Source organism: Bos indicus x Bos taurus, chromosome 21, assembly GCF_003369695.1.
Source record: "Bos indicus x Bos taurus breed Angus x Brahman F1 hybrid chromosome 21, Bos_hybrid_MaternalHap_v2.0, whole genome shotgun sequence".
In the NCBI taxonomy this organism is placed as follows: Eukaryota; Metazoa; Chordata; class Mammalia; order Artiodactyla; family Bovidae; genus Bos; species Bos indicus x Bos taurus.
This window is the reverse complement of record NC_040096.1, coordinates 2,786,027-2,812,378: the sequence shown is the minus strand read 5'-3', so window position 1 is coordinate 2,812,378 and position 26,352 is coordinate 2,786,027. Positions and strand designations below refer to the sequence as shown.

The following is a 26,352-nucleotide window of genomic DNA, read 5'->3' as shown; positions in this document are numbered from 1 at the left end:
GGAGAGACTGCAGGTAGCCTAGGAAAAGGGGTGGTCCCCAGGATTCCCTGATATCAAATAGTTTGGTCTTCCTGCATATAGAATGCACACCTAAATGAGAGCTTGCTCTGAAATAAAGCTTCCTCACCAATCAGTATTAATTACCATATTTTCTACAGGAGGTCTGTGGTAGCCCCCCACCCTTGGTGATGTAGGAATTGCCACCCTGTCACCTCATCAGGATAGTTGAGGCTGGTGATGGCCTTAGCATGGTTGTCATGGAGATGGACCTGCACATCCCCAGGGCATGGTAACTGCTGAGGGGGGTGAGGTGTGTTCACCCACAGCCACTTGGTTCCAGCTGAGATAAGACAGGCAGATCTTCTAGGATGGCCCCTCTTCAGGGAGGCTGTCTCAGGACCACCTTTGCCCTCATGTGCCCAGACAGGCCTTTACGTCTGTCTGAGCAGGTGTTGGAGGCAAAAGCTGAGGAGTTTGAGTCTGGTTCTGCACCCTCACTGGTAACTTTGCTCCTCTGTGCTCCAACCTCAACTGTAACATGAGGTCAGCATCCCCCAGTGGGCCGGGTGTGAGACCCTGAACATCATACAGCATATTCTCACTGCCTGGTCAGGGCCTGGCTCACTCAGCCTCCACATCACTGGTGTGTGACATTCACTTAGCAAACTGGGAAAAGAAAAAGGCTGGTTAGAAAGAAAAAACAAAACAGAATCTCAAAAGGGAAAGGAAAGGTAAAGACCCATCAATTTTTAGTTTATTTCTTTCTATGAGTTAAGGCATAAATATGACCTAGACCTGGATATCTAGCAATTAATAATCCCGAGAGCATCATTGCCCACACATCTCATTTTAAATGGGACATTCTGAGAAGAGCTGCAGAGGTTATTGCTTCACAGAATTTCAGTTGGGCAAATACTGATTCTCCAGGTTGGGCCCTGTGCAGTAAAGAACAGAGGAATCACAGAGGAAAGACATCCTTCTGAGTCACTCTGACTTTATATACCTATACTTCTTAAGTGTTTGAAATGGGGGAGGTATTCTGTGATGTGGGCCCTTCTGCCGCCCTGTTCCAAGAACAGTCACTCTCACAGAATGATAATGACTTTAAGTCTCTGGTTGTCTTTCCCCAAAGATGTTAAGAGCTCTGACCCTGTGCTCCTACACACTTTCTATCAGCAATTTGACTAAATACATAGATGGTCTCGTTAATTACATGCTTAGAGAGCCCAAGGGTGGGCACAGTAACTAACAAGCTAGCCAGACTTGAGTGTGCAAACAGAGTTCCACAGTTGCTGGGCAGAATTTAACCTCCTTTATGCAGTTTAGAAAACCACTCACAGGAGTATGAATAGAAGTAGCCTTGACTGCCGTGTGACAAAGCCTAGAGTGGGTCAGGAAGTAACAGTGAAGGTGGTGATCCTATTTTGTGCTAGATGCCCCGTGAAGGGCTCTACTGGTGTCTGAGCCAGTAGCTTGGAACGTGTCCTAACTGGAAAGGGGCGCTGGCTGCTGCTTTCTCAGATTCTTCCTGGTGTGACTGGTGGGTCCAAGCCTCCCACCAGGTTTGCTCTGACTGCATAACCCAGCTCCCCTGGGGCAGGGGCTGCACTGCCTCTTCCTCAGTCCTCCCTAGGACCCTCCACAGTTCGCAGCTCACACCAGAGTCCCGGGAAGATCCACCAAGCCTGTTTAATCATGTACATCTCAGCTCACGATTCTCCCTGCCTGTGCTGTTCTAGGAGACGGAGCCAATGACGTCAGCATGATCCAGGTGGCAGACGTGGGCGTGGGAATTTCAGGCCAGGAGGGCATGCAGGTAAGGACAGGGGGCTGTCCTGGGCAACCAAAGGGCTCCCACTGTGAGCCGCACTGGCCTCCCTGTGAGCCGTCCTGCAGAGCTGAAGGCTTGGATCTTAGTACAGCTGGTGCTCGCCTGCTGCTAAGCCGGCAGTAGACCAGGTGGCACGTGGCTCTTCATGTTAGTGAAGCCGTGCAGTGAATATGCCTGTCAGTCTGTTTCTGTGGAAAGGTGGCCTGTAGTGGATCGTCTCTGCAAGGCACTTTTTATTGCTCCTGAACATCAGTGTTACCATGGGCTTTACCATAGGACTGTTGTGTCTTGGTGTCACCATGAAGATGGAGGAAAGCTGTCCTCACTCATGTGAAAATTCATCTCTGTGTTTCTCATTTGCCATTGTGTTGGTTCTCCTCACATGATCCAGATGATGAATAAATGGGTTCATTATAAATGTACTACTTTGGGATGTAGCAGTTCTACATTTGATTAAGTTTGAATCACAGTATTTTTAACTTGGTGGAAACTTTTGGGAACAGTCTATCCAGTTGTCTTCTTTTAAAAATCAAGACGTTGTTCACTCTTTGGTCATCAGTTGTTCATTGATGTATTCACCCTGTAACTAGCTTTTGAGCACACATATGTGCCATGCTTGTGCAGGTTCATTGATTTTCTCACTTGACACTGAAATCACAGTTTGCTGGAAATTCCTGAGCTAGAAGCACAGTTGCTCCATCCTGGGCTCCTCCTCAGCACATAACTCTCCTGCGTCTCGTCTGACCTGGGTTATGTTACTATACATGTTTTCTTCCTCCATAAAACTGAAAATGGAACCCAGTTGGGACTCATCCTTGCCCCTCCTCCCAGTGACATCACATGCCGCCACTGCTGGTAAGTCGCTTCAGTTGTGTCCAACTCTTTGCAAGCCCATAGACGGCAGCCCACCAGGCTCCCCCATCCCTGGGATTCTCCAGGCAAGAACACTGGAGTGGGTTGCCGTTTCCTTCTCCAATGCATGAAAGTGAAAAGTGAAAGTGAAGTTGCTCAGTCATGTCCGACTCCTAGCAACCTCATGGACTGCAGCCTACAAGGCTCCTCTGTCCATGAGATTTTCCAGTCAAGAGTACTGGAATGCATTGTCGTTGCCTTCTCTGTGACATCACATGGGGGAGCTCAAAAATGTCTATTGAATGAATGAGAAAAATAGTTAATTCCATCTGATTTTTTCAGCATGGCCTCCTTTGCACTCATTTCCTAGGATGAAAACCTACCCAGGGCAGTGCTTGTAAACCACACGTGCAGAGAAATGCAGCCAGTCCACTTTGTATCAGGGTCTCTAAGATTGAGCATGCTGGTGAGGAAGGGCATGAGCTGTATCCACTGGAGGGCCTCAGGGCAGGAGCTAGAGGATTCAGTGAGCCATGAAGGAGGTGTGGGGATCAGCCAGACTGTAGGGGATCTTACTGAGACTTAGCTTTGAGTGGACATGACTTGTATTTACTTGAAGCTCCAGTACTGTTGCCCGGAAAATCCCATGGATGGAGGAGCCAGGGAGGCTGCAGTCCATGGGGTCGCTAAGAGTCGGACACGACTAAGGGACTTCACTTTCACTTTTCACTTCCATGCATTGGAGAAGGAAATGGCAACCCATTCCAGTGTTCTTGCCTGGAGAATCCCATGGACGGAAAAGCCTGGTAGGCTGCAGTCCATGGGGTCGCACAGAGTCCGACATGACTGAAGCGACTTAGCAGCAGCAGCAGCAGCATACTTCTTTATTGAGGGCGCATCATGTAAAGTGATGGTAAGACTCGACATGTTCTCCTACTGTTCTAAGGGCTCAGGTTCCCCAGGGAATGTGGCCCCGCTTGCTTGTTAGTCAGTCCAGTAAGCAAGGGGACGTTGTGCGGAGCTCCCTGGAAGACACACTGTGTGGGGCGCTGTGGCTGTAGGGACCCGAGGAGTCCAAGCTGAGTGTCTGAGGTAAAGTGATGGTAGTTGTAGCTCCCCAGCTCAGCCAGGGTGGAAAAGGTGTCCCAGGCAGGGGAACAGAAAGAACAAAAGAAATTCTGTGGCTCTGATACACCCAGTCTTTGAGGAGTCATCTGGTCAACCATGTTTGTTGAGCACTCCATGGGTGCTGACTGGGAACCAGGGCTGTGGGTGATCACAGCGTCTACCATGCAGGGTCTCATGGAATATTCAGAAAGATCAGAAAGGGAAGATAGAAAAGTATTCTAACTTACACCAGGGGTCATAATTGAGTTGTTGTGAGTGCTGTGAAAGAGCAACATGAGTTTCCCTGCTGAGGATGTGATGGGAGGCTCTGCACAGCTGGGAACACTGGAGAGGCCACTGTGATTGGGGGAGCGAGTGGTGTGTTCAGGGTGTGGAGGCGGGAAGCTGGGCCGCAGGGTGGAGGAAAGGCCAGCGGGGCCTGGAAGGAGGGGCATACCTGCGGTTCTCAAGGTCTGGGCTGCTTCCCAAACACCCCCGGGGCTTCTCCTTAACTCTGACTCAACATTAACCCTTCAGTGTTAGGATATTGAAGACAGGGACCACATGTGACGGTATCTGTCTCCAAGTCTGTGTCTGGCAACTGGAGGGTCTTAATACATGATTTTTGAGAGGATGAATTGTGGAATAAACGAAGGAAGAGCAGATGCACAAAACCCTTAAGGCTCCCACATGTTGACAGGAAGAGGGGTAAAGATACTGTTTGCTTTCAGATCCTTACTTTTGGGTTCAGAAAGAAGACATTCTAAGGCTTCATTTTTTCCTGTCATGTGTAATGATGTTTCTCTGTTTCGCAAATGGGACAGTATCATCACCTGCTCTTTTCTAAGTGATATTTAAGGGAAGCCTGTAAAATTTGAAAAGCAGACTTAAATGTTTGTGTGGAATAACCTTCAAAGATAAGCAAAAATGTATCTTTGACATTTTTGTGGATTTTTCCCCAAAGTAATAAAATTCATTCCCAAATAATGATGTATTCCAAGTTATTTTGGACACAGACATTGTCATTAGGATGGCACTGTCTGGCTCAGTTAGTTTAATTGTATAGAATGTGGTGTTCAGTGAGGTAAAGGCAAGCCTCCTCCCCTGGGCTCTTTCCTGTCTGCAGAGGAAGCCTGCCGTCCATCCCACTGTCCTTTTAGACCATGTCCAGTGCCCTACAGTGGGAATCCTGAGACTGGGCTGATTGGCAGGCAGGGCAGCCATGGACCTGGCCTTGCTCATCACCCGTGGCTCTTGGGGAGAATGACCCAGAGGACACCTTGCAGGACAGCTGTCTGTCTGTCCCTGAGGCATACCTTAGGGGCAGCTTTGGTTCATCTTTGGGTTGGGATCCTAATATGATTTAGATGAATAAAACATCAGAGAGTGGAAAAAGCAGGGAAATTTCATACATCTCCACATTTTTTTTTAATTTGCTTAAAAAAAAAAAAAAAAAAACATGGGAAAGAAAAAGCAAAACTTTACAAATCCATCAGTTACATATATTTGAAATCTTAAATATGTCCTCTAGAGCAGTATCCCTAAACTACAGTGTAGTCGGTATTGGATTTTTCTTAAATGCAAGCGTTCATCCTGGAGACAGTGGTAACAGCCAGCTCAGACTGGATTTCTGCATCCCCATTGCGCCTTGTGTTTGGGGGGAGTTAAGATGGACCTCAGGCTCAGTGAAGCAGCAGCAACAACTGGCACTCTCTCCCTCTCAAGGCAGTGATGGCCAGCGACTTCGCAGTGCCCAAGTTCCGATACCTCGAGAGGCTCTTGATCGTTCACGGACATTGGTGCTATTCCCGGCTTGCCAACATGGTGCTGTACTTCTTCTACAAAAACACAGTATGTATTTGATGCCAGTGTCGAGGATTTTTGATGTGAAATCCATGAGATTCACAGGACTGTTAACTGAACGTGGTCTGCAGGCCATCCCACAGCCTCCCGTTGGTTCCACCCCACTTGGCTTCTGTGGATTTTTCCCAGGCCTGGTCTGCCTTTGCACCCTCAGTCTCAGAAGTCTTAACTCACTTGCTGCTCTGAGCATGGAAGCAGGTAGATCCAAGGAGGAAGTCCACTTGCAGCTTTATAATAAGTAGAGTGACCGTGGGGTCCGGGGGTTTGCATGAAGTCCTCAGTCAGTGAGTGATCGAGGCTCCTTTCTGCCTCCACCCAGCCAACTCCAGTTTCCAGGCCCTTTACTGCTCTGTCCCTGTCTCTCTCAGGAATGGTCTCCTGAGGTGCCCACAGACAGGATGCTCTGATCGGTGCCCTCTCAAAGCACATGGGCTCATCTGATGAGTGGAAGTGTGGTTGGCAGTCCTGGGTCAGCATGAGAGGACTCAGCTGGGCTGTGACCCTGATGATAAGCAGGCTGTTGAGATTGCCTACTGTCTTCGAGAAGCCTTTCCTCATCCCCCTGGCCGCCATGAGTGTACATATGCCTATGGCTACATCGTTGCTTCTGTGTTCATTCATCAACCACAGGCGTCATCATGTTTTACCATAGTTTCCTATTCAGGAAACTTCCGCACTAGACACTGACACTCCTCTACAACTCTGCTACACTCTACTACACACCGAGCCCGCTGCACCATCTCAATAAATACATAAATAAAATACTTTTGCTTATAAATCTAGGATTACAGAACCAGTCAATGAGGTAGTGAAATGGTAAAAATTTTATTGTGAGCTAAACTGATTTCATAGCAGTTTGTTTATTCAGATACAAATGGACTTTGATATAGCAATTATGACATTGAAGCTTTGGGCCCAGATTTAATGAAGTAGAAATAAATGGCAAAAATCACGCCCACCCTGGGCCAGCAAGAGGGGGCTGCCACCCTCTGTGCTGGCAGGTAGATGCCCCTCAGGCCCACTCATTCTGTATTTGACCTTTCAGGCTGTGCGCAGACCTGCTTGGCTCAGGACAGTTCTGTTTCTTCAGGGACTCTGATTCAGGGCCCTGGTCTATTTCCTGCTGACCCTAACATTTAATTCTTAGTTCCTTCACTACTGTGTCCTTGGCAGACAGCTGTGTGGCAGCAATAGCCTCCAGGATGGACCACATGGCCATCTTAGGACCCTACCCTACTTGTGAGGTATAGACACTCTGCTGAGAACTTGCTGGATTGCTGCTTGTCCCTCTTGCCTCTGATACGAGGCAAGGAGACAAAGTAAGTAAACTCTTGGGGTAGCTGACTCTTCAGAGTAGTCCTGTAGATCTGCCCTGCTGGATCCATAGCTCCAAAGTCAAGAGCATGTCTAATTTTATAGGTTAGGTCCTGGAAATTAATTCCGATTGGGTTCTGCCTGGGACACAGTCCATGCAGGTCTGTGCTGTGCTGTGCTATGCTGTCCCTGACCTCATCAGATCCCCTTGCTACTGACTCCCTGGCATTGCCTCCCCAGCACCTACCCCTCCTCGCACAGAGTTGCAAACCGAGATGCTCCCAGCCCCCGAAGGTGTAGGTGGTGCTTTGAGTAAAGGTGAGTGGGGCTGGGCAGGCTGGAATCCCAGCCCCGTTTCTCTCAGTCATTAGCTGTGCAATCTGGAGCAAGTTATTTGCCTCCTTTGGATTTTGTTTTTTTTTTATCTGAAAACAAAACAGAACATAGGAATTGAACTCTGCTCTCTGTAATTCCTAACAAAAACTTCTCAGACTGAGGAGGAGGCATTCAGTATTTCAGTTGCAGAAGAGACCCAGAGTGGCTACCGGAATGGACAGTGCCTCCTCTCTGCTGCAGCGAATCTGCCCTCTGGAAGGGGGCAAGGAAGGAGATACTAAGTCACCTCAGTCGTGTCCGACTCTGTGCGACCCCATAGACGGCAGCCCACCAGGCTCCCCCGTCCCTGGGATTCTCCATGCAAGAACACTGGAGTGGGCTGCCATTTCCTTCTCCAATGCATGAAAGTGAAAAGTGAAAGTGAAGTCACTCAGTCGTGTCTGACTCTTAGTGACCCCATGAATTGCAGCCTAACAGGCTCCTCCATCCATGGGATTTTCCAAGCAAGAGTACTGGAGTGGGGTGCCATTGCCTTCTCCGAAGGAAGGAGAAGGGGCCTCTTTTTATTCTGTGTCAGATTCAAGGCCTCTGTGAACAGGCACTTAATCTACTTGAGAAGTTCAGAAATAATCACTCTGCCTCCCAAATTGAGAAATTCATTTATTTTCAGAATAAGTTCGCCTGCCTTCCAGTAAGGAGTAGAGAAGGAAAGTTTCCATAGCAACAGTGGTTTGAGAAGGCTTTGGGTACTACATAAAAAAAAAAAAATCTCAATTATCTAAGTACTTTTTCTCCTCTTTGACTCCACTTGCTTACTGATGAGTCACTAGGCTGCACCTGAGGAGATAGACAAGCCATAAGCAAGTGTGGGTATGAAAAAAGGAAGAAAGTTAGTGAAGAAGCCAAGTTTGTCAATTTTCAGGGTGGAGGGGAAGAGTTGCATTAGGGCAAAGACTGAAACAAGGTTTGGAAGATCTGGGTCACTAGAGGTGTTACCAGTGTAGACTTTTTTTTCCTGATCATTGGAACAAGCCATTTTTTAGGTCAAGAAACGTCTCTGAGATCTAGCTCAAAGAGGTTAAGTGACTGCCTCAAGGTCAGAAATGTGCACAGCAGCAGCTCCAGAACCCACCCCAAGGCCACTGTCTGCGGTGTCCAGCAGAGAATTTTCTTCCAGCGTGGCTTCTCCAGGCCAAGACCCCCGAGTGGTTGATCAAGATGGGTTTGTTACTCATTCAGTGACCACTGTCCAGTCATTTGACACCTTGGACCTTAGTTTCCTTTCCTGTAAATGGGGTGAGCACGCCGGCCCTGCTTGAGCCTCAGACGAAGGAAATAGCTGTTCTCCTGACAGTAGCAACCACAGATGACGCTGATGAGTATCTCAGCATGTAGGGAGCTCTTGTGAGTGCTTCAAGGTGCGTTAGTCATTAATTCTCACCACAGCCCACAGCTGAGTACCGCTGGTGTGCCCGTGTCATGGACAAGGTCACTGAGGCAGAACGGCTAAATTATCTGTGCCAGCTTGCATAGCTAGTAAGTGTCAGAATGCCTTGCAGTCGCTAAGCTGCCAGCGCCACCGCCCCCCCCCCATGTAGTATCAGGATGTTCAGTAACAGTGGGAAGACGCTCACCCAGGTCCTCACGCTGGGCATGGGAGGAGGTTCCTCCACCTCTCTGGACCTTGCTTTCCTGTTTGGGATAGCCGTAGGGACCAGCAGGAATGCCTGTAGCTCACCCTGACGGCAGAGTACCCGGCAGAGGCCAGGGCTCAGTCAAAGTCGCGATTACCACCCTGCTTGTGTGTGCCTCCTCCCCTCCACTGAAGTCAGTAACTGTACACTGTCCTCATTAAAGAGAGGAAGGCAGCATCCAGGGTGTGGTCCCAGAGGAGCACAGGGAAAGAAGCCTGGCAGTGGGTGATGTACCCGGCTGGCCCTCTTGACGTGAGCCACCCTAGACTCTGCCAGAGCTTTATTTTGTTTTCTTATGATCTGTGGCCTTTTGACCACAAGACGGCATCCCTCCGAGGGCTATTGGTGGGAATCCCCAGCTGCTGTTGCTGCCCTTTGGATGCTGGAGGGATGCAGGAGGGGAGGGAGAGACAGGGCACCAAGGTGAGAGCCGTTTCTGGAGACAGTCTCCGAGCACAGATTCAGTCTTTCCAGCCAGACTCGGTGAGCCTCTTGGCCGCCTGGGACAGGAGTCCATGGGATGGCTCTCAGTCCCCTGGGATGGCAGTCAAGGGAGTCCGCTGGGCGGCTTTTGGTTGCCTGGGACGGGAATCACGGGAGCCCGAGGGCAGCTCTTGGGCCCCTGGGATGGGAGTCCGCGGGCAGATGAGAATTGCCATCCCACCCTTCCTTTGACCACAGATGTTCGTCGGCCTCCTGTTCTGGTTCCAGTTCTACTGTGGCTTCTCTGCATCTGCCATGATTGATCAGTGGTACCTGATATTCTTTAACCTGCTCTTCTCGTCACTCCCCCAGCTCGTGACTGGGGTGCTGGACAAGGATGTGCCAGCCGATGTGCTGCTTGCCGAGCCGCAGCTCTACCGGAGCGGCCAGAACATGGAGGTGAGCCCCGGCCCGCGCCGCCCTTTCCGTGGACACCCTGGGCAGACAGAGCAGGGGAGATACCGTATGACATCACTCAGGTGTGGAATCCACTTCTTAAAAATGATACAAATGCACTTATTTACAAAACAGATTCACTGGTTTTGAAAACAAACTTTTGTTACCGAAGGAGAAATACGGCATGGAGGGGTAAATTGGGAGCTTGGGACCTTAACATACACATACTACTATATATAAAACAGATCACCAGCAAGGCCTACTGTGTAGCACAGGGAATTCTACTTGGTATTCTGTAATAACCTATGGGGGTGAAGAATCTGAAGAAGAATGTGTGTGTGTGTGTGTGTGTATATAAAACAGAATTTCTTTGCTGTGTACCTGAAACTTAACACAACATTGTACAACATTGTACAACTATACTCCAATAAAATTTTAAAAATAAAATCTTCTAAAAAAAATGGACACTGAAGGAGTTAAAACTCTAGAATCTGACCAGTGAGAGGAAAACAATGAATTCTGTCTATAGAATTTGACAATGGATTTAAGTAGAAAGAGTTGATTGGTTGTGATGGTATCAGAGGTGTATATATGCGCCCAAACTCATCAAAATGTTTACATTAAAACTGTGTATAGTTTCTATATATCAGTTTACCTAAAGCTTACTTAAAAAAAGAGAGAAAGAAAAGACTTTTTTAAAACTATGCGTGCATGTGTGCTAAGTTGTTACAGTCATGTCGGACTCTTTGCAACATTATGGACTATATGACCTGCCAAGGTCTACAGGACTCTGTCCCTGGGATTCTCCAGGCAAAATACTGGAGTGGGTTGCCATGCCCTCTTCCAGGGGCTCTTCCCTCACCCAGGATCGAACCCACAGCTCTGTGTCTCCTGCACTGGCAGGCGGGTTCTTTACCACTAGAGCCACCTGGGAAGCTCTTATGAAAGTATACCAAGGTGAAAACTGTCTTTACACTAAGAGGTTCCAGGAGCCCAAGGAAAGCCCATTTGAAATCCAAGTCAAGGACATGTGGGATGACTGTAGGAAGAGCAGGGATTTTTCTAAAACATCCCCAAAAGAAATGTGATTTCCTTTGAATAGGGATTAATGAGAAGATAAACCCATAGGGAAACCCTGGGAAAACCAAGTGAACACAAACAGATAATGTAAAAACATGTTTCCATCAATACACTGCATAGATTAGCATGCTGACTCCCAGCTGTCCCTGCTGGTCAGTAAAGAAAGCCACGTCAGTGCTTCTCTTGGGCTGATTGGAACTATACATGTGCCCAGGGAATAGAGCCCTGCATCTCCCACAGTGGTCTATAAATAATTCAGACCTGATTTACTGAAGTGCTGATTTCCCACTGGGCTTCCCAGGTGGCGCAGTGGTAAAGAATCCACCTGCTAATGCAGGAAACACAGGAGATAAGGGTTCAATCCCTGGGTGGAAAAGATCCCCTAGAGTTGGAACTGGCAGTCCTCTCCAGTATTCTTGCCTGGAAAATTCCCTGGACAGAGGAGCCCGGAAGTCTGCAGTTCGTGGGATGGCAAAGAGTCAGACACAGCTGAAGTCAGACTTCCTATGGGCAGCCTGGGACGGGGGCTCCTGAGGGTCAGGTAGATGAGGGTCTCTGCTCGTCACCTGGAGGCACGCGTGTACTCAGCCAGGTCTCACCTCCTGGGTGAGTTTGTTCTGGGGACTAACAGGAAGGGGCTGCCTTTCCTCAATGCTTGGTAAACCCTTGTCTTATCTGCTCTGAGTGTCCTGTGGGCCAGTGCTCGCTCTTGCAGCTCAGAATTCAGCAGGGTCAGATACAGACGTGGGCACCCAGACAAGGAAGACTTGATTAGTCCATTTCAAAGTCATTTTTGCCTGTTCTATGCAGCTAATTGATTTTAACATTAGGAGACATCCGTGATTTAATGTTAAAACAACTCATGTTTAAGAAACATTCTAGGGGGTCCACCAACAGAGGGAAGCAAAGCCCTGGCAAAGTAGAAGGACTCAGGTTGGAGAGGCTGCCCGAATTGCATGCTCTAGTCCCTGGCTTAGGGAAATTCCTCGTGGGATTTTAGAATGCATTTCCTCTTTTTCCTGTTGTAATGGGCCTTGCAGACCCAGAGGCTGTCAGTGACCGACTCAGCCTCAAGGGCCCTTGTGAGCCTTTCCGTAGTGTTTTTCCACCAAGCCCCAGCCCTCGGGACCTCCCTGTCCAAGGCCTGAGTTAGCAAGTGTCCCTGGGGTGCCCGGCTTGTGCCTTCACAAGCCCCGGGGGGGACTAGAAAACCGTGTGAAGGGATGAGGCCATCCCTGTAATCCCTGTGCTTGTTCTTGTGTCTCAGGAATATCGGCCTCGCACATTCTGGTTAAACATGGCCGATGCTGCCTTCCAGAGCCTCGTGTGCTTTTTCATTCCCTACCTGGTAAGTTGGGCCCTGGCCAGGCCTTTCCCGCCAGCTTCATCCAGTGACATGCAGACAGATGACCCCGCTGTCTTTCAGGCCTACTACGACTCCGACACAGACATCTTCACCTGGGGCACCCCCATCACTGCCGTCGCCCTGTTCACATTCCTCCTGCACCTGGGCATCGAGACCAAGACCTGGGTGAGAACCGTGGGACTGACCCAGAAGGGGGCTGGTCTGTGAGCCCTCACTGACATGCCCAGTCCGTTAGCTTGAGCAGGGTTTTGCAAAGCCAGCCTCTCTGTGATGAGAACAAACCGGGTTCCCGGGCCGGTCACATGGACCCAAGCCTGGGTTGGGGGCAGCTCCAGCCTAAGCCCGTGCCTGTCCTAGGCAGCACTGGGCTCCTGCCCACCCAAGCCCCTCAACCCAGCTCTGCTTAACCCTCCTTCCCCTGGCCCCTAGCTTCCATCGCCCAGCCTGTGTTCACGCTGACCCACCCTGTTCCCACTGTGCCCTCTGAGAACACTGCGCCTGCTCTAGGAGGACCGGTGCACTTTTGTTGAAACAGAAGCCCTGTTTTACTCTTTACCCCACAGACCTGGCTCAACTGGACGGCTTGTGGCTTCAGTGTCGTTTTATTTTTCACCGTGGCTTTGATTTACAACGCTTCCTGTGCGACGTGCTACCCTCCCTCCAACCCCTACTGGACCATGCAGACGCTAATGGGCGACCCCGTGTTTTACTCCATTTGTCTGCTAGCGCCCGTGGCTGCTCTGCTGCCCAGGTAGGTGTCTGGGACAGTGGGCTTCTGGCCCCACATGGGCTCGGAAAACACTGTCTTTGCTGTGCTCCTGCACCATTCGAATCTCAGAAGCTCAAAGGCTTCGCGGCAGCAGTAGCTGACTGTGTTCTGTATGTTCTTTCCAGGTTGTTTTTCAAAGCCCTGCAGGGGACCCTTTTCCCTACCCCACTGCAGCTGGGACGCCAGTTAGCCAAGCGGTCCCCTGGGAAATTCAGGGCTCCCAGAGAGACCTCTGCTCAGGGGCATATCCCAGAAGAAGCAAGGACCAAGCTACCAGGACAGAGGAGCGTCAGTGTGGCGCGGTCCGTCTCACGGGACTGCAGCTCACAGGTGTCTCAGGGCACGTGGCAGCCGGCCTGCTCCCCCGAGGCTGGTGGGGAGCCCAGCGCGGTGGACATGGGCATGCCATGGAGAGAGGGCACCCTGCCGGACAGGCTGGACAGTCAGCCCTCACGGTCCTCCTCACCAGGGCCGGTGGCCGTGGAGGGCTGTCCGGGGGGCTCCAGGATGAAACCCATGAGCGCCAGCCGGCCAGCCCCCCTGCCATCCGTCTTCAGCGTGCCCGGCCTCAGCTCCCTCAACTGGATGTCCTCGCTGTCTCTGGTCAGTGGGCTGGGCAGCGTCCTGCAGTTCTCCCGGAGCGGTCTGCCCATGGACAAGCGCGACAGTGATTTCCTGCCCGGCTCCGCGCCGCCCGACCAGGACCTGTGTGACTTGAGCGGGCAGACCACAGACTGCTTCTAGGATCCCCTTCCAAGAAGCACGGCTGGCAATGCAGAGGGAAAACCTTGAAATGCTCTTTTTTTTTTTTTTGAAAGATGTTAATATTATTTATGTTTATTATTTGCACAGAGTTCTAGTGAGGTATATTTTATATATTTCCGAGGCTGACACAGGAAATGAAAGGTACCGAAAAAAGAAAGTTTATTTTTTAAAAATTTTAAGTAGAGTATACTGAAAAGAAAAATAAGAGCTTTATCTTATATAAAAATTTAAAGAAGGGTGACACTTGAAAAGGTGTGTTTATATTTATTTTTTCATCTCATTTTATTAAAGAAAATGTGGTCTGTTTGGTTTGCTTCAGTATGTGTGACCTTTGCTTTCCCTGAGTGTAAACATGTATGAGCACAGTGAACCCTGGGGGGTAGTGTGGATGGGGTGGGGGGAGGTGACGGGCACACACGCGGCTTTGGCGGAGATCCTCACTGTCTGTCTGTCAGTCCCACTGCTAGGAGGGTTGGATCTCTGCTTCACCAGGAAAGGGAAATTGAGAATTCTGGGATAGCAGACACACACAGAATTCATTCCAACATTCATTTCTATGCAGGCATTTGGTAAAGATCACCTGTAGGTGTTATAATTCATATGTAGGTTCTTGCCTGTTAAAATCATAATAAGCAATAAACAGCCTTCACTTTGCAAAGAGATAAGTCCAGTTGCCACTTTTGTGTGATGTTATTAATATGTTACCTAATGTTACTAAAGACCTGTTCATGTGCCCAATACGCAGGCAGGCCAAACAAACCAAAATGTTGGAGTTTGGAGCAGAGAAATGTTTACTGCCAGACCAAGCAAAGAGATCAGGTGGCTTGTGCTCAAAAATACCATGAACACCCCTAAGGATTTCCACAAAACGTGTTTAAAGGCCACGTGAGGAAGGGGCATCCCAGGGTCTGTGATCAGCTGTGACACTTCCCTAATTGGTTGATGGTGATCAGTCCTTAGGTGCCAGAAAGTCTGGAGGCTCATGGTCATCAAGCAGTTCATTTCTTCCATCTGGTGGTGGTTCCAGCATCTGAAAAACTCAGGAAATATGCATCAGATACTATTATCTAAGTACTTCAGAGAGGAGCTACAGCAGAGGATATGGGGAGGGGTCCATCCCAGGAAGACCCTGTAGGGTCCTGCTCTTTGCTGCACTAACAGAACATGTTCTGAGTACTCTGGGACACTTCTTCATGGCAGGTTCTTTTAGATTCCATGAAGGAAACAGCTAGGTGACATGCAGGCTGCACACTGGGACATTGACACGGGCTATACCTGCACCAGCATCAGCACCTACAAGACGCTTCCTGCCAAGAGGCTGGGCTTTTTACCTTTTTGTCTTATGAGTCACTACTGCCATCTCTCTAAACAGAGAGAAAGGGAAGGAGGAGATGATAAGAATTTGAGGCAGCTATGTAGTATTTCCTCTTCAGAACCTTCTCTTTGGCTCTGCAGCCACTGTGAGTTGCCTGCTTGCTCAGCTCTGGGGCGTGAAGTGAGCAAGATGTGCTCCTGCTCAGGGCCCCGCGGAGCTTGTTCCCAGAGCAGCGGTGTGCAGAGGTTGGAGGATCTCAAGACTATGCAGTTTCTGAGCATAGCATGCCAGGTAGAATGGCATTTCCAGTGTATGTGGCTCATTGCACAAGGCAGAAAACATGCCTCATCTGATCAGATGGAAAGGAAGATGGCTCGTCTGCAAGGCCAGAGAAGTGGGCCCCCAGGCAACTGGACACCCAACTCAGACCTCGGTTTCCCCTTCCTTCCAGTGCTCAGCTCTCTGAGGACAGCACGATCCCAAGGCTGGCTCTGTTCCTTGTGATAACATGGCTAGAACCATCCCAGGACAAGTGCTCACATCGTGCTCCAGAGGGGAGAAGGCGTCACTCCACATACTGAGCAGACATGGTTTTCTGGACCTCTCCTGGGTTGCAGGACAGTCTTAAGCCAGTTACTGGCAAATTGTGGGGAATGTCCTGATGGGCTCCAAGCTGGAGCTAGGAGAGAGGTCAGCTTCCCTCCAGCTACCAGGGCTGCCTATGTGGATACTCAGTAATATCTGAGTCTGTTAGAGGGGTAAGAGAGGAGAGGAAGGGGAGGGATTTCAGCAGCCATCAATGCCCAGGACTGCAAGTGATCCCGTTTCACCCATCCCCACCCCCATGCCTGAGGTTACTTGATCTGTTTTTGGAGCAACACATATGAAAAGAATTTCCTTGGGAAGATGCACAACTCTACTGTTTCCTCAATTAAGGATTGTTAGTACAAAGTACAAGAAGAACTGAAGTGAAGTCTCTTAGTCGTGTCCAACTCTGCGACCCCATGGACTGTAGCCTACCAGGCTCCTCCATCCATGGGATTTTCCAGGCAAGAGTACTGGAGTGGATTGCCATTTCCTTCTCCAGGGGATCTTCCCAACCCAGGGATCAAACCTGGGTCTCCTGCATTGTAGGCAGACTCTTTACCATCTGAGCCACCAGTATCTGAGAGTTCAAAATCTCAACTTCCAGACTTTTCTGCCCTCAGAATTGCCTTCTTTCCAAAAACATCTTACCGTGACTTCTCTGGTGGAGCAGTGGGTAAAAATCCATCTGTGATGCAGGGAACATGGGTTTGATCCTTAGTCTGAAAAGATGCCACAAACTGTAGAGCAACTGAACGCATGCACCACAACTGCCTGAAGCCTGTGTGCCCAGAACCTGTGCTTCACCACAACAGAAGGCACCACAGTGAGAAGCCAGCACCCCGAAACAAAGAGTCGCCCTGCTCGCCGCGACTAGAGGAAGCCCCCACAAAGCAGCAAAGAGCCAGCAGAGCCAAAAATAAAGACGTTTTACCTCCATAGATACTTCCTCCTGGGAAATGGAATGATCCAGAAAGACAGTGTGTGACTATGCCTATCAAGGCCATTTCAGAGGAAAAAGCATCATAAAGGGCATTGGCTGTTAGCTGCCCAAAGGATAAGGAATGTTTCTAGAAGCCTACAATCAGTTCAGTCGCTCAGTCGTGTCTGAATCTTTGCGACCCCATGAATCGCAGCACGCCAGGCCTCCCTGCTGGTGCTGCTACTAAGTCGCTTGAGTCGTGTCTGACTCTGTGCAACCCCATAGACGGCAGCCCACCAGGCTCTGCCGTCCCCGGGATTCTCCAGGCAAGAACGCCGGAGTGGGTCGCCATTTCCCTCTCCAATGCATGAAAGCGAAAAGTGAAAGTAAAGTCACTCAGTCGCAACCCCATGGACTGCAGCCCACCAGGCTCCTCTGTCCATGGGATTTTCCAGGCAAGAGTACTGGAATGGGGTGCCACCTCCCTGTCCATCACCAACTCCCAGAGCCCACTCAGACTCATGTCCAATGAGTCAGTGATGCCAGCCAGCCATCTCAACCTCTGTCGTCCCTTTCTCTTCCTGCCCCCAATCCCTCCCAGCATCAGAGTCTTTTCCAATGAGTCAACTCCTCGAATGAGGTAGCCAAAGTACTGGAGTTTCAGCTTTAGCATCATTCCTTCCAAAGAAATCCCAGGGCTGATATCCTTCAGAATGGACTGGTTGGATCTCCTTGCAGTCCAAGGGACTCTCAAGGGAAGCAATAATACATTGCAAATAGCTAAGTTTGATCTCAAATAATCATCCTAGAGATGAACTCCATGATTATCTCAAAAGAGCCCTGGGAGGATTTCGCTGGTGGTCCAGTGGTTACGAATATGCCTACTAATGCAGGAGGCCTGGGTTCCATCCCTGGTGAGGGGAGATCCCACATGCTGCAGAGCAACTAGGCCCATGTATCACAGCTACTGAGCCTGTGCTCTGGAGCCCTTGTGCCACAACTACTGAGCCCACGTGCTACAACTACCGGAGCCTGCGTGCCTCGAGCCTGTGCTCTGCAGAAAGAGAAGCCACCACAGTGAGAAGCCTGTGTGCTCAACGGAGAGTAGCCCCTGCTTGTCGAACCTGGAGAAAACCCACTGGCAGCGACGAAGACCCAGTGCAGCCAGAAATAAATAAATTAATAAATAAAGAGTCCTAGGAAATACATGTCATGTCACCCAATCCTATTCACAAATCCAAAATGAGGCTGCCTCTGCTCTTAGTGACAAAATGGCTGGACCAAGTGTTTGACATTGTCCTGTCGGACTCTGACCCCTTGAACTGTAGCCTGCCAGGCTCCTCCATCCATGGGGATTCTCCAGGCAAGAATACTGGAGTTGCTATGCCCTCCTCTAGGGGATCCTCCCAACCCAGGAGTCAAACCCAGGTCTCCTGCACTGCAGACAGATTCTTTACTGTCTGAGCCAAACCAATTTTAAGTTCTTGGAGGTCAGATCTTAGGTCATTCTCACCTTACACCCTCGACACTAGCACAGAACCTAACTCTTAGAACGCACTCAAGAAATGTTCGATGACTCCAAGTACTAACGTTTATGCTAAAACACTAAAGGCATTCCTTTAGAAAGTTAGAAACAAAGGAAAGTTTCCTGTTATAATCCAGTATTATTTAATATTTCCTGGAATTTTGAGGTAATGCAATAAGATATGAACTTTTAAAAAGAATGAATATTGGAATTAGAGGCCAAATTATCACTCCTTACACATATTGAAACTGTGCACCTCAGATGCAACTTGAACCCACCGGCCAGGACTTGAAGCCAGCCGAAACCGAGACTGGGACTTCAACCCACTGTGTGTGTTGAAATCACACACCTGGTCTCAGGACTTACTGAAGCTCGGGTTCTTTAATGTCTCATTGCAGAAAGAATTCAGTGAAACACAAAGTGATAGGTAAGAAGTGGATTTATTTAAAAAGATACACATTCCATCGCAAAAGGTGAAAATGGCCTTGGGAGAAATAAACTTCCCAGACAGAGAGTGGGCCATCTCAGAAGAAAAAGACCCCAAAATATGGAGTGATTAATTTTTATAGGCTGAGTTGGAGGATTATTCCAACTATTTGGGGGAAGAGGCAGGAATTTCCAGGAATTGGGCCACTGCACACTTTGTGAGCTTTTATGGTCAGCCTAGAAACTGTTGTAGTGTTAGTGAGCGTATCATTTAGCTGATGTGTTACAGTGAGCGTATAGTGAGGCTCAGAGTCTACTGGATGTTGAATCTTCCACCATCTTGGACCTAGTTAGTTCTAACTAGTTAATTTCCTCAATGTCATGCTTTTAAAGGTTGTACCCTGCCCCCTTCCCTCGTCTTTCATCCCCCTCTCAGAAATTTTACTCCCATATTCTTGTGGAAAGTAGAGGGTTAACAGTCTATCTTCTTTAACTACTTCAAGTCTGACGAGTACATCAATCCTACTGGTCAGGGAGTAAAAATCTCTGGATGACTGATCTAGGGATCCCCGGGCAAGACAGCTACTTGTTTTAAGTCTATGTGGGCTGGAATCCTTTCATAGCCATCTTGATATGCAACTGTTACAACTGTTTCCTTAGCCTTCTTATGAATCTTCTTGATGATGAAGCACTTTTTGTAACAGCATCAGAGTACAAAAATAGCATCTATAAACCACAAAAAACTTAAAAGATAGAGCTAAATACCTGATTACAGTATAATCTATAAAAGAAACTTGGTTGCAATAACCAGAATTATGAATGATTACATTTAAATTAACACACCCAATAATCCTAGTTAAATGTATTTCTTTGAGATACCTTAGGAGCTCTCTAACGCATCCCAAAGTTAACTGAAAATCAAAAGAACTTTGATTAAAATTCGACATTTGGGAAGTTTGTTAAAAAGTCTTCAAAAACTTGGTTAAATAAGATCATAAGTCACTATGAAAAATACTTATTTTTTAACCAAAGTTAGAAGAGCTCTCAAAAGCAAATACGGACAACTTAAATTAACATAGTCTCTTATCAAAAACAGCATTTCAAAAGAACTTTGGAGAAACCAAATTCAGTTTTGCCCCAGCTCTGTCCCAACAAAATCCATCTGCCCATCTAAATTTAATCCAATCTTAGAAAATCCAGATCATGCACAATTCTTTTTTCAGTATTTCTCTTATTCCTCACACCTTCTTTTATTGAAAACATACATTTTGCTATCCTTACATGCTTATTTCACATGAAGTTACTTTTCTGGATGACAAATTTGCAACAGGAATAACAAACTTGACCTTCAGTAAACCTAGATACAGCAGAAGTATTACACTTAACATTATTGATGTTCAGTTGCTCAATCGTGTCCCACTCTTTTCGACCCCATGGACCTATGCCAGGCTTCCTTGTCCTTCACCATCTCCCAGATCTTGCTCAAACTCATGTCCGTTGAGTCAGTGATGCCATCCAACCATATTATCCTCTTTTGTCCCCTTCTCCTCCTGCCTTCAATCTTGCCCAGCATCAGGGACTTTTCTAAGGCATCAGTTCTTCGCATCAGGTGGCCAAAGTATTGGAGCTTCAGCTTCAGCATCTGTCCTTCCAATGAATATTTAGGACTGATTTCCTTCAGGATTGACTGGTTGGATCTCCTTGCAGTCTGAGGGATTCTCAAGAGTCTTCTCCAACACCACAGCTCAAAAGCATCAATTCTTTGGTGTTCAGCCTTCTTTATGGTCCGACTCTAACATGCACACAAGACTACTGGAAAAGCCATAGCTTTGACTAGACAGACCTTTATCAGCAAAGTAATGTCTCTGCTTTTTTATACACTGTCTAGATTTGTCATAGTTTTCTTCCAAAGAGCAAGCATCTTTTAATTTTGTGGCTGCAGTCACTATCTGCAGTGATTTTGGAGCGCAAGCAAATAAAGTCTGTCACTGTTTCCATTGTTTCCCCATCTATTTGCCACGAAGTGATGGGACTAGTCTATGCTAAAGCCTTTGACTGTGTGGATCACAATGAACTGTGGAAAATTCTTAAAGAGATGGGAATACCAGACCACTTTATCAGCCTCCTGAGAAACCTGTATGCAGGTCAAGAAGCAACAGTTAGAACCAGACATGGAACAATGGACTGCACACTTAACATTGATACTATGTAAAAATGTTAATCAAACTACCAATCTTAAGCTGGCTTTAATATTGATATCAGTTCAGTACTGAGTATTTCCCAGATCTCATGAACCTGAAATTAATTTTGGCTGGTTTTCTTTACATTTATGAGTATTTATGTAATATAAGGATTTAACTTTAAACCCAATTAAATAGAGCTGTTTTATCAATTTTGGCAATACCTCACTTCTATACCGCATATACAGATAAGTACAAATAAAGACCTCATTATCTACCCTATAGCTCAGTCAGTAAAGAATCTGTCTGCAACACAGGAGACCTGGATTCGATTCCTGGGTTAGGAAGATTGCCTGGAGAAGGAAATGGCAACCCACTCCAGTATTCTTGCCTGGAGAATCCCATGGGCAGAGGAGCCTAGCAGGCTACAGCCCAGGGGGTCACAAGAGTCGGACATGACTTAGTGACCAAACCAAACCAAACCAAAGACCTCATTACTCCCATCTCAAAATTTCAGCCTTGAGTCATGTACAAAAATGTAAAACCCATCAGTTACAAAAGAGATTGCATTCAAATTGGGCAGATGGAACAAATCAAGGTCACCTGTCTAAGATGACTAAACTCTTTTTATCAATGTTTACAGAAGATACTTAGAATTTCTATTTATCCTTGACAAGTCAAATTCTAAATTACTCTCCTTTTCAAAATTTGTATTTTAAAATATGGTGGAGATAAGTTTCCCGTAGAAGACCAGGTAGAACATTTGTGTCTCAAATACACAGGCAAATCCTCCTAGGATGGCTTTTGTACACTTACAGCCAGAAAAATAAAATTTTTCTTTTCTTTTTTTTCCCCCCTCAAACAATTAGGTTACCAACTCAGCAATATCAAATGACTGACACATTCATTAATTTACATCATAATGTTTTATAGCTTCCCCTCTAAATTTTTATCAGGCTCGAAATATCAGCTATGGTTAATTTAGTTACATTAAGCACTTCCCATTTTGGTAATCTATTTACAAACACTTTTGAGCATCTTATCCGCTTTAAGAAATATCTGCTTTATATTTAAATACTCTATAGCCCTTTTAAATTTAATAAACACCACCTGGATATCTCTGGCCAGGCCCAGAAACTTGATATTCCATACTTCAGAGTGTACTAAAGCTTCCATTTCAGCTCCAGATTTAATCTGTTGCTTTCTACTTTCTGTTAGTCATTTGGTGGTGAGAGTGTTTTCCTTGCCCTTTAAGAAGCAGAGTGGCCCCTAACTTAGATAATAAATCTCTTCCCATTAAAGGGGTGGGAAAATCAGACACAAAGACAAAAGACTGTAAAAACAGCTATCTATTACTGAAAACTGAATAAACCAATTGAAACAAATCTGCAATCCTGAAGTGTATGGCCCAGAGCGGGTATTGGTCAGGATTGATATGGCCTGACCCATTTCAGACCCAAGGCTGAGGTGATGTCTTTTTACATGCTATCCAAGAGTTACTCTTATGTCAAAATCCATCATACAATTTGGTCAAGATTTGCTCTTAGACTTTTAGATGATATCCCTTCCAAGGTAATCTCTTAACCAGATGCTACTGTCTGAAAAATTGCCACAAAGGAATGATGCAGAAGGTACTCTCTGTGGTGTCACCAGTGAGCAGGAGCTGGCCTAGCTTCAAATTCAGGAATAAAGGGTCAGCACTTGTCAATAAAAAAGTATATCTTGGCAGCCATACAGGTCTTCTGGGTTTAAGAAAAGAAAGAAGAAAATGAAACAGGAATAAATATAGAATATAAGAGGGAAAAACCTAAGAGTCAAGGAGAAGAGTATAGATTATCAAATCCTGCAGCAACAATGCTGTCTGGGACCTGCTGTGGGATGTACTCAAGCACAGCCATTCCATACATCTTTCTACAGCAGGCCTTGCCAATTGCCATCTTTCCTCTGCTTAGTATCTAGGTTTCCAGTCAGAGGCCAAAGCATTCGGGGTTGACCAGTGCATCAAAAATGGGCAAACCCTGGCAGAGCATCCTCCACAGTACACCTGGTTCTTGGTGTCCCATTAGCCTTTCTAGGACCAAGACCTAACTCTCAACATTTTCTTACCTTATCACTGTCCATTCGTGGTTGCCAGCTGAAACCATGCACCTCAGATGAGGCTTGAACCCATGGGTTGGGACTCCAATTTGGCCGTGACTCAGACTGGGACTTGAATCCACTATCTTTTCATTGAAATCACACACCTAGTCTCAGGACTTATTGAAGTTCAGGTTCTTTATGTCTCTTGGCAGAAAGAATTCAGTGAGACATGGAGTGATATGTAAGAAGTGGATTTATTTAGAGAGAAACACATTCCATACACAGAATGCAGCTTGTATCAGAAGATGACAGTCCCCCTGGAAGAAACACACTCCCCAGACAGAGTGTGGACCATTTCAGAAGGCAAGAGCCCCCCAAATATGGTTTGGTTAGTGTTTATGGGCTGGGTAATCTCATAGGTTAGCGAGTGCCAACTAGTTCAGAAAAGGGGCAGGGATTTCCAGGAATTGGGCCACTGCCCACTTTTTTATCTTTTATGATCAGCCTCGGCACTATCCAGGCACCTGTAATTGTGTCCTTAGCTTATGCTAACTTATTACAGTGAAAGTATAAGGAGGCTTAAGGTCTGCTGCTGCTGCTGCTAAGTCGCTTCAGTCATGTCCGACTCTTTGCGACCCCATAGACAGCAGGCCCCCAGGCTCCCCCATCCCTGGGATTCTCCAGGCAAGAACACTGGAGTGGGTTGCCATTTACCTTTCCAATGCATGAAAGTGAAAAGTGAAAGTGAAGTCTCTCAGTCATGCCCTACTCTTAGCGACCCCATGGACTGCAGCCTACCAGGCTCCTCCGTCTATGGGATTTTCCAGGCAAGAGTACTGGAGTAGGGTGCCATTGCCTTCTCCGACTACTGAAGTTAAATCTTTTCCTGTCCTGGATCTAGTTCATTCTAACCAGTTTTTATCATGACCTATGGCTATGTTATTCTTTTAAAGGTTGGGCTCTGCCCCTCTCTCCTGTTTCAATTTGGCTGTATGCCCCCAAAATTCAAATAAATGAACTAGAAGGTTCTCAGGACTAATAAGAGGAAGCAATACATGGACTAACTATGAGGGGAAAGTTAGTTCAGTCACTCAGTTGTGTCTGACTCTTTGTGACCCCATGGACTGCATGCAGCACGCCAGGCTTCCCTGTCCATCACCCACACCCAGAGCTTGCTCAAACTCATGTCCATTGACTTGGGGATGCCATCCAACCATCTTGCCCTCTGTCATCCCCTTCTCTTCCTGCCTTCAATCTTTCCCAGCATCTGGGTCTTTTCCAATGAGTCAGTTCTTCACATCACCTTGAGGAGAAAAAAAAAAAAAAACCTCACTTTTCTATAGAACATAATGAGGGAAAGGAAAAGTTCTCATTGACCAATACAACACTAACACTGACACAAATTTAAATGTCTAAGAATATTCCCATTAAGTATAAAGACAATCTACTAGAGCTTAGGAAGACATTAATCAAAGTCTTAACTATGAAGATTTGCCTCATTTCTAGGTTAGAAAACCAAGGATCATAAAAGTATTGCATTTCAAACACAATTCACACAGCCTTTAAAAATGTTTAGTTTTTTTTTTTTTCTTTTCCTTGTTTAGGTATTTTTGAAACTAATGTGAGAAATACACTCACCAGCCCCAAACCAAGGGATGGACTCAGAGACACAAAGCACAACGAAAGCAAGACTTCAATGACAGTCTTTTCAAGATCGGGTGTCTGGCAGGCACAACCTAGGCACACCCAGGTTGGGTACAACAAGCCATTTATTCCCCAACATGCAGGTCCCTCCCCTCAGTTCCTCATTGGCTGAGTACTATGGGGTGTACAATCTTTCCGAACATTGCCTAAGTTTCATTATTTCCTTATAAGGTATCCTTTTTTCTCCCTTCCCAACCTACATCTACATTTTTCAACAAAGACTTTCTTGCTGGTTTATTCCTTCCCTCAGTATCCTGTTTGTTTAGGGACCCTCCTGGTGCATGAACTGGGTCACATATGCAAGTTGTTAGGCAAGTTTAGAGCCTAATGACTTTAGGACACAGGCAATGTCTGGAGTCCTATCTCTTTAGGATCCAGTGTGATCTCCCTCTCCCAACCTCAACTTTATCTAGAGTCCAGGCCTCAATTTTATCTAGAGTCCAGGCTTCAACTTTGTCTAGAAAATGGACCACTTCAAGTTTCTATTTCTTACAATTAATAGAATGGATCTAGAGTTTTTCAGCGGAGAAGGCAATAGCACCCCACTCCAGTACTCTTGCCTGGAAAATCCCGTGGACAGAGGAGCCTAGTAGGCTGCAGTCCATGGGGTCGCTAAGAGTCGGACATGACTAAGCAACTTCACTTTCACTTTTCACTTGCATGCATTGGAGAAGGAAATGGCAACCCACTCCAGTGTTCTTGCCTGGAGAATCCTGGGGACGGGGAGCCTGGTGGGCTCGGTGGGGTCGCACAGAGTCGGACACGACTGAAGTGACTTAGCAGCAGAGTTTTTCAGGGAAAAATATCAAAGAATATTCTACAAAATAAAAGTAATGGAGGGAACAAATAGTAAAATATAAAGTGCTGATATTTAAAATAGTGTAAAAGTAATTCAGAAAAATGTACATAAACAGAACTGACTAGAAATGACAGAAATGTACCCTGTTATATGCAATAAGTTAATGGATGGTTTAAGAAAGGATCAGTAATCAATGAGAAAGAGAAATGGATACTAAGTCTCACTGGTAACTGGTCAACAATGTGGAAAAATAATTTATTCTTATGTCCATATCAATAAATTCCACATAAATTTAAAATTGTGAGGTCAAACCACGGTAAACTTGGAAGGAATTTAAATCACCCATCCTCAGACTTCTGAAGAGAGAGCCCATGGACACGTGTGGCAGGTCCTGAGATCTTGCCTGCCCTGTGGCGAGGGCACTTGCCAGCTTCCTTTTCCCGTAGGCCCGCTGAGCCTCAGCAGAGCCCCACATAGCTCCTTTCTCAGCCTTCTTGATTTAACATTTGTCCATTTTAGATTTGCAAACACTGTTCAATATTATTATCTGGCACCTGGACTGTTCAGGATACTGCCCCTACAGACATCCCTTAGGCTTACTGTGATATTGTGATTTATAATAAGACAGGTATTTGGTCTTCCTCCTGTTCCTAACACCTAGCTCCTAAAACTCTTGAAATTTCCTGTGAAGAGAGCAATAAGGTATTTTTGTTACGCTTCTTTGCTGGATCCCAAGGTTAGGAAGTCTGTTGTGGAACCTAGAACTTTCTCAACAGTGCAAGAATTTCTTTGGTATAATTGTTCTCCAGTTTGTGGGTCACCCACACAGTGGTTCTATGTGGGGCTAATGGCGACCTCCTCTGAGAGGACTAAGGCCACGTGCCACATCACCCAGGACTGCTGCTGCCCTGTCCCCATGGCAGGCCACTGCTGGCCCATGTCTCTGCAGGAGACCCTCAAA

The 26,352-nt window shown here is 46.9% G+C and overlaps 1 protein-coding gene across 4 annotated transcripts in view; it reads left to right on the top strand.

Moving 5' to 3' along the window:
- The window catches only part of ATP10A (ATPase phospholipid transporting 10A (putative)), a 186,710-nt gene extending 172,189 nt beyond the window's left edge, over nucleotides 1-14,521 (top strand). For 2 of the 4 annotated variants that reach the window (XM_027521088.1, XM_027521089.1), the window contains exons 15-21: nucleotides 1,740-1,816; nucleotides 5,516-5,641; nucleotides 9,679-9,879; nucleotides 12,224-12,304; nucleotides 12,383-12,487; nucleotides 12,886-13,073; nucleotides 13,217-14,521. In XM_027521088.1, the coding sequence (XP_027376889.1) occupies nucleotides 1,740-1,816; nucleotides 5,516-5,641; nucleotides 9,679-9,879; nucleotides 12,224-12,304; nucleotides 12,383-12,487; nucleotides 12,886-13,073; nucleotides 13,217-13,835 (1,397 nt within the window). In that variant the 3' untranslated portion in view covers nucleotides 13,836-14,521. Of the gene's footprint in view, nucleotides 1-1,739; nucleotides 1,817-5,515; nucleotides 5,642-6,826; nucleotides 6,957-9,678; nucleotides 9,880-12,223; nucleotides 12,305-12,382; nucleotides 12,488-12,885; nucleotides 13,074-13,216 lie in introns of those variants that run through there. The other 2 variants (XM_027521090.1, XM_027521091.1) reach the window with 2 other exon arrangements.
- Nucleotides 14,522-26,352: the final 11,831 nt, after the last annotated feature.